Raw genomic sequence first — 8,058 nt, forward strand, 5'->3', positions numbered from 1 at the left:
CCTGAGCGGGACGGTGCGAGCAACAATCAAATTTGGGATGGAGATAGGAAGACCAGGGCCGAGTGAGGAGAATTGAACATATTGACACAACACGGCCTCATTTTGACAGACCATGCTTCAGCTGCTGAAGACAGGATGCTGAACACTTGGAGAAGTCGGTAGTGATGCAATTTCTTGTACACGTACGTACGTACGTACGTACGTACTGTATTTTAGCCGCTGTACGTACAAATATGTACCATACAAATTTCCCCCTTCCTTTTAGGTAATACTGGTAACTTAGTAGGCTTCTCACGGTCCTCGTCTTCTGCCATTTTGGCCTCAAACCTCGGATTCAACCTCAGTGCCAACCCCCAATATATCACCCGTCGACTGTAATACACCCTCCCACTCAAAATCTCCACTGGTGGAGGCCACCACACCATCCATCCAGACCTTCTTGCCCTGCGCATTCACAAATAACTCGAGATATGAATCTTCGAGTTCTAGCCAGTCCTTCTCCTCAAGATCCGCCCAGCGCTTGTTATTGGCGTACTTCTGATCCTTAAGGCGATCTAATACGCGGTCGTTCATAAAAATGAAGGCCTGCATCTCAGTGTGCATGGGCGTAAGGCGATTTCGAGCTTTCGTGTGTATGAAATTAATAGCAGAGAAACTTCGTTCTGAGGGCACAGAGTTCGCAAGCGTGTTCATTACCAGACTTGCGTATTGTGATATCACGCGCTAAAGTGACATTCATATTCATATTCACATAGTCGCAAAAAGTGTGCTAGAATATCACCCTAGCACTTTAGTACGATTGATATTACTATAGCACTTTAGCACCTATACTGTCAGATATCCGCAAATCAATCAAATTAACATCAGAGTCTTCATCGCCGCCACTATCAAACCCCGTATCAGTAATTACACCCATACCACCATGAGCAACCTTCTGGATATGCCCTTCTCGCAGCCAGTTACCTATACATTCAACCTTCTCAAGATTCTCGCAAGTCATTCGTTCTCTATCCCAGGAGAGAGTACGTCGACCACCAGAGAAAGCAGATTCCGGATCAGCTGATTCAGGCGCGATCGAGAGGATATCAATAGCCATTCGACTTAGCTGAGGATAAGTCTTCCGCTGGTCCTTATGACACCACCATTGAAGTGGTGATCCACTTATTTTGATGGGTGTTGCCTTTATAAAGTCTTCAAGATCGTCCATACTATCACCCAGATCCTCGGTGACTTCCAACTCTTCAAGTAGAGCGTCCCACTCATTCGGCTGCCGCTTTTGCGAAGCAGATACCTCATCAACCGACTCTGCAGGTCCAGTCTCAGGCTGAGTTTTGTACTCTTCTTCCCAAATTGTATGGACACCAGCAATGGCGTTCCCGTGCCATGACTCTGGCCAGTGGCGCTGAATGTACATGATTCGCTTTGAGGGATCAAGAAGGAGGGCGGCAGCGTAAACAGGCGCATCTTCGGTCATAGTATAATACTTGTCGAGAATGAACCAGCCCATCTCAATTGAATGAAGGATACGGCGATCAAACGCCTCTGGCTTCGAGTAATATTCCTAGATTGGATGATTAGCCAAGTTAGGGTTTAGAGCCTATCAAGTGACAGCATGCCTTGTTCTTTTCATAGTGGCGTAATAAACCATCCATAATTGTCAATATTTGTGACGATGCAGAATTCTGACCCTTAGCCCATAAAGTTGCCGACGTGAATGGGTGGAGAAATCTATGTGTTTTTTCAAGGTAATCCCAATCTGAGGAGTGGAGAATATTATCGTTGATCTCCTTATCGTAATCAAGCAAGAATTGCTTGATCTGTGATTGTCTTCGGATAAGATTATCGATCAGCTTTTACAAAGAGTTCCATCGGGTGTCGTTATCGATCCCAAGCCGCAAGCTTACTCGATCCTCCCATAGATCACTGTAGATAGATGAATTTCGAAGCCAGATTGCAATGTTATGTAGTTTATGCATCGCCGGGATGGTTTGCCAGCCTCTGAATTTGTCATCCTTGAAACCGGGGAGCTTCCGAGCGGCCCTTTTAGCCTTTCCCTTCCATACCTTACTGAAAGACTGTTCTTGCTGTCCCGAAGCTTCCGACCGCGATGTTGGCTCATTGGTGGATACATCATAGAGTGTAAAGTAGGGCTGTTCGTACATCTCGACGCCGGTTACGTCGCTGGCAGCGGCAAGTACTGCGCGTAAAGCTTCTTTCGAGGACGTAAGGAGAAAGGCCTGAAGGGAGAGATTTATGATATGAGCGATGCATCGGATTCGGCGCTGGTTGGGATGGAAAGATATCTAGACTCAGTTAACCAACTACCTATCAATCAACGTTCTAAATCACATACACCGTATTTATCCTGTAGCATTTGAGAGAGATGCTTTAAACAGGTATCGTTTGAAGTAGCATTATCGCCGGTATGATAGCCGATTTGCTTCGCAATACCGTATTCTTCGATTGCTTCCGCCATTAGAGTTGCTTGGCGTTCGCCACTGTGGCTGTATCGGCATTCAGGCATAGCCAGCAGGGCCTTTTGAAGTCGATAGCTATTATCAACCCATCTAACGCATACTGCTAAAATGCCATGCCGATGAGGCGATGTCCAGAGATCGGTCGAGAGATGGATCTTCATACGGACGCCTGAAGCTTTGCTTTCAATTGAGATCGGTATAAGTCGAAGGTAGTGGTAATATGACGCATAGCTGCGTCGCGGGACGTGAGGAGAAGATCCTCAATAGCTGGATTGCATGCCAATATGATATCCTGCATCTCATCCCACTTCACCGCGGAGAATGGTAAACGACGGCGTGTAAGAAGACCGACAATCGATTCTATATATTGCTGTCGGTTAAAGACGCGGCGCAAAGTGGTATCTGATGGCCGACTCGGAAAAATACTGTCCATCCGCGGCTGTTTTGATGGCCGGGTAATAATATCTGAGTCGTGCTCGTCTACGGTACTGGCCTCCGTCTGAAGAATAGAGGTATGTTTCCTTTTCGCGTGGTAAATGGCATTGCCACGCTTTCCATTTGACCATGGACTATCTGGGGGACAAATACTCTTGTACGCGCGCAAAGACGCTAGGCGGCAGTTTCGAATTTGGACCTGTTGTATCAGGCCGGAGGGCATCGGCGATCCAATGTATATCGTACGTTTGCTTATCGAGCCGGGCTTTGAATATAGCGTCAATGTCGTCCCACGGAATATCAGGAAACTGATCAGCCTCTCCCATCTCAGACCATTTGCTTTTGATTTGCAGCCAGCGATTTACAACGTGTGCGATTCCCGCCCCATCAGCCTCGGAAGCGTGTTGAAATTCGTACACGGGTTTTAGCACAGCGATCGCAGCCTCCAGTTTTAGCCAGAAGCTGTTGTCTTTGATGATTCGAACCGCTTCGGGCAGGAGAACGGGGCAATCTTGAGATCGCAGCTCATCCCGTACCTCTTTTCGAATAGACCAGTCTCTGGCAGGGTCTCGAGAACGGAGGAGGGAGAAGAAAGAATTGTACTGAGAACCCCAGCGTGTAATTATACTATTCGGAACGAGCGAGTTAGTATATCGATTTCTCAGTCACAGCTAACGATTTACCGGTACCTTCTGATCAGCGCGCGAGTTACTCCGTTCCACCTTGTGCGTTGGCACATTCTTAATCTTTGCAACTGTAATTTAGACCGTGAGAAGAACTTGAGAAGGTGCTGACGTTATTACAGAGATCCTCAAAGAATGGAAGAAGAAGGATATCTTTAATTAGAAGCTGAAGGCCGTGAGAATCGCATAGAGTGTTGTTTATATTGCGTAGTAGTGCTGGGTGAAAATATATTTATGGAACTTGATTGTTCTATTATTGAGATGAGAGTTCTTCTCGAGTTTATCTCTAGATGATTTCATCTAAGACTTTGAACTTTAAATCTAGGACTTTCAGACTAACAGTCTGAATCCTGAAGGGAAGGGGGATTCCAGGATTTTTCCAACATAGAGAAAAGTTGATACGTGAGAGCTCTGGGAATCTCCCTAGCAAGCCGTGTACAGAGCGCATCGTGTTTTCGGTATCTGTACAGATAGAATTGATTCTGGAGAGATCACCGCCGCACAGTTGCTGCATTTCTCCCCATATCAGCCTCACCCAATTCTCCGCTGTGTGCTGTTCATCTCCCGTGTCAAACGTTTTCCAGTAGAAGGCTGGGCCGTCTGGTAGCTGTACCGAGATATTAACGATTCTGTGACCCGAGACATTATCGGAAGCGTCAAATATGATGTTGAACCATTCTGAGCTGGTAATGCGTTTGAAAACCTCGTCATAGAGTTCCTGATAGAAGTCGGGAAGAATTCTCGTAATGGCGGCGCGGCTAGGAGGCTTCCAGCCAGGCTTAATGCGAGTGAAGAAATAACACCAACAGCGGCTCTCGAAGAGGCTGAAGGGCCGACCACCGGCGATTACAGCAGCGGCGGCATCATAGGCGCAACTGTGACTCTCGTCCTGCGAGATATGCTGAATTCCGACCTCGGTTATCTTCTTTTGTATGGCTTCTGAATATGAGGGAAGATAGCCAGCGTCATCTTGAGCTTGACGCTCTTGTCGCTGCTTGGCTTGCCATTTCTCACTCGCAGCGAGATGCTCTTTCGGCCTCCCAACAGAGGTCGCTGCAAAATCCTTTTGGCAGTGACGGCATCTGTATCGCTTGCTTTTCTTGGAGTTAGAGCGGCCGAGGTCGATAAACTATCGCCAAACGAAGGCAGCGTTAGCTTGGGTGGGCGACATCTTTTTGGCGATACCTTCAATCGGGAGAGAATGGCAGAGTGTGTTGAGCTGCTCAGCCAACGGAGTTTTTGTACAGCCCCTCGTATTTGTACAATATGACCCACAAATTCCCCTATTAGGATTGTTGTGGATCCCATTGTACTACATAGTACGTGCAATATTGGATGTAGTGCACTCCTACCTTGATGAACTAGTGGCGTTTTGTAACTGGCCTCGATGTACTCATGCAGAGTGAGAGTGAGGACGACGAGGGGGAGTCCAACTCATCACTTAGGATAGTAAGCCCTACCCCCTGTTTGGTTGACAATAGGCTGGAAGCAGAAGAATACTTCTACCCAGTTGCGAGCTGTAGCCGATAGACAGGGAAGAGTTCAGCGAAACCCTCTCAAATGATTGCCGTCATGATTCTCACCCTGGGCGTTGAAGAGGGCTGCTCCGTCGCAATGAACTCTTCCAAATGCCCTCGAGACATTGTCAGTACCCAAGCTCACCAATAACAGAACGAAAGCCTACCATCCTATTTTGTAGGTAAGCAGCCCTGCGCCAGAGCCACTGATTGATGAGCTCACCTTTCCAGTAGAAGCTAGCTCTCCGTTGCAAGGTATTGTGCGCCTGTTGGTCCTAGTGAGGCAAGCTTCATGCTGAACTGGGGTTTCCTGCCTAGCCAGCAGCAGGTCAGTCTCCCGGCTCCCGACCAAGCAGGGAAGGTTCTGCCCTAGTTCAGTATGGGCGGATGGTCCAACTCGCTGTTCGCTTCGCTCACGAACCATTCGTGATGTACTCAACCCAGCCAAGTCAGGAAGACATACTAACAACTTCAATGCATTTCCGAATTAGTCCGGTTAGGCACAAGCAAGCCAGCCTAGCTTACAAAGTACACTGTACCTGGAACGGTGGAGGAGCGAAGAATAGAAATGAAGTGGAAGGACAGGACAATTTATAAATAACACAAAACCGGTGCAAATGAAAGAAGGGAAGAAGAGGGCGTTACGTTATTGCTTGTAGTTAAAGCCCCTTCTAGTAGTTGGCACAACGTTGGGAATTAAGGTTTCTACGGACCCGCCTTGAGGCACAAAATCCGTTATGTCAAGGACCGTTGGTCAGGTTCAGGTTCCTCTATTCCTACTCGGTTTTAGCCGCTGTTCCCCAGCAGCCATGCCCGGTAAGTGGGGTTTGGCTGGCAGCCGAAGCGCCCCAGATGTTTATCAGCGATGCCCCATTTCGCCTGCGCCATTTAGCGCTTGGCCAACTGTCTCCAAATTTCCCTCTTTGTCATATTTAACGAGGGATTTTGACTGTGCGTTGAAGCTCTTGATTTCTAATTGGATGTGTGACTGAAGTTAGTCTGTTTTATACCTCCTTGGATCAGATTGTATTCGTCAGCTATTACGAAGTTTTCCTCACGATCTGTTTCATCTAAGTTTTGATCCTTCTTGGTCATACAGCCCATGTGTCAGAGCGGCCTTAGTGAGACAATGTAACAATCCCTAGTCGCTACTTTCCTCGCCGGATGCACCGGGCTCTCTCTGGGCAACCACGTCTGTCTGAGTAGATAGTTCTTGTGCCACCTGGTCCATCATTCCAAGAATATGCTCATCGCTGTCCCATGCAGCACCTTGAGGGACTGAGTGTAGATTCGTGTGCGTTTTGCGTCTTAGTTCGCAGTCGCCGCGAACTTCCCTGCTTCTGAGAGAATAACTGTGCGCTGCGCGAGTCGACCTGCTGAATAGGGCGCTGAGTCCTACTCTATCGGCACATTTTCGAACGAGAGGCTGTACGACGGGTAGGTTGGTAACAATCACAGAGACGAACGTTTCCCGGCATGCCCACTGGCTACCAGAGATTGCGCCTTCAGGACCAGCCTAGAAGATGACGTCATGTTAGGTCCATCTCATCTCATGGTAGTCCCCTGCAATGGATCGGTGCCTTACAGAAAGGATGACGACAGCACGGATTATGGCAGCCATGATCACAAAGATAGCTCCACTGAATAGCACCATCAAAGTGAGCTTTCTATATAGACTGATGTTCACGGTCCAGAGAAGCTGTCGCAGATGTAAGCTAGACATGCCTATCTATAGAGGGCAGGGGATGTGATTTGACGTACCGGTAGAGGGATGGATAGCAAATACAGGTCGGTGATAACGTTGGGTATCACCACCACCAAAACGTAAAGCCTTGATATGGTCGGTTGACAAAGATCTACCGAGGTCAATACCGTTCAGACCTCAACAAGTTGAGGGTAGCTTACTCCCAGGATCTGGATATATTTGCCAGTACCGTTCCATGGGTTGACATCCGAGCAGGATCGAGAGCGCCACTGCTACGTATGTCACTCCCAGCAGTACATATGCAATTCGCACGCGCATTGTCAAGTGGGCCAAACCGGAGCTGTGTAGTGCCTTGTCAGCTTCCAGAACAATCAGCGCGGGGCGGTATCCACAAACGTTAGTCGCGAATAGAAAACCGCGAGGCAGACTTTCAGAGACCATAGAATGAAGACATAGAAAGACCATCCGATAACCTGGATCTTGGATCCCCAAACACGGTCGCTATATTCCTTCGAGTCCGGGCTCAGCGCAGCGCGTTGTTCATCGGTCATATAGCTGTTTGTGAGGCCTCCAAACCTCGCACCGACGAGATAAGCGGCCGCTGTTTCAAGCGTGAAAACCACCTGTGTCGAGGAAATCTTCTGTTAGCTAACCCTCTGAGATCATAAAAGGGACCTGCATTCGCCCGATGGATCCAAGGTAGTTACGTACACCGGTCACTGGCATGAGATAATCATCGAGTTGCCAGCCTGAGAATCCAACCTGCGTCCATCGCACCCACATTCGCATGCCGATAAACCAGAGGCCCAATGCAAGGAGAGTCCAAGCTTCTGGATCTGCCATCGTGACAGGGTCTCGTTCAAGCGTCTCTGCACGTTGCTGTTACAGGATCCAGAATGGGCTCGGCAAAAGGGAAAGCTATTGCAAACAAAGGTCTAGATTTTCTGATGAGAAAAGCCAGAGCTAAGGGGCCTTACGTAGTCCTTTCACGTCGCGTATGGAACCTGTTATGCCCGCCATGGCATCGCTTCAGAAGCTTGAGTCGTTAGATATAAAATCATCAAAAACAGAAACTACGGCAAATGCCGTGATCAGGTCGATCAAAATAAGGGTAGTAAGTTGGTGGCGTGAAAACCCTGCGGATGTGGCGTTCTGCTGTAGCATCGGCGCCAGTGCATTAATGCAAGTGTGAAGGTTATGGAACAGGCTTCCGACCGCGAGAAGACAAGTAGATTACCCCA

The 8,058-nt window shown here is 48.3% G+C and overlaps 2 protein-coding genes across 2 annotated transcripts; both read right to left on the reverse strand.

Moving 5' to 3' along the window:
• Positions 1–321: 321 nt before the first annotated feature.
• Positions 322–2,476, reverse strand: FOXG_14425 (uncharacterized protein; the record flags this gene model as incomplete). Its single annotated transcript, XM_018394484.1, has 4 exons — positions 322–723; positions 911–1,561; positions 1,905–2,303; positions 2,354–2,476. The coding sequence occupies 4 exons, from the start codon at positions 2,474–2,476 to the stop codon at positions 322–324; spliced, it is 1,575 nt and encodes a 524-aa protein (XP_018254649.1).
• Positions 2,477–6,253: 3,777 nt separating this feature from the next.
• Positions 6,254–7,660, reverse strand: FOXG_14426 (uncharacterized protein; the record flags this gene model as incomplete). The annotated part of the gene is made up of 6 exons (XM_018394485.1): positions 6,254–6,628; positions 6,698–6,811; positions 6,874–6,968; positions 7,018–7,157; positions 7,214–7,440; positions 7,529–7,660. The coding sequence occupies 6 exons, from the start codon at positions 7,658–7,660 to the stop codon at positions 6,254–6,256; spliced, it is 1,083 nt and encodes a 360-aa protein (XP_018254650.1).
• Positions 7,661–8,058: the final 398 nt, after the last annotated feature.

Source organism: Fusarium oxysporum, chromosome 15, assembly GCF_000149955.1.
Source record: "Fusarium oxysporum f. sp. lycopersici 4287 chromosome 15, whole genome shotgun sequence".
NCBI lineage: Eukaryota > Fungi > Ascomycota > Sordariomycetes > Hypocreales > Nectriaceae > Fusarium > Fusarium oxysporum.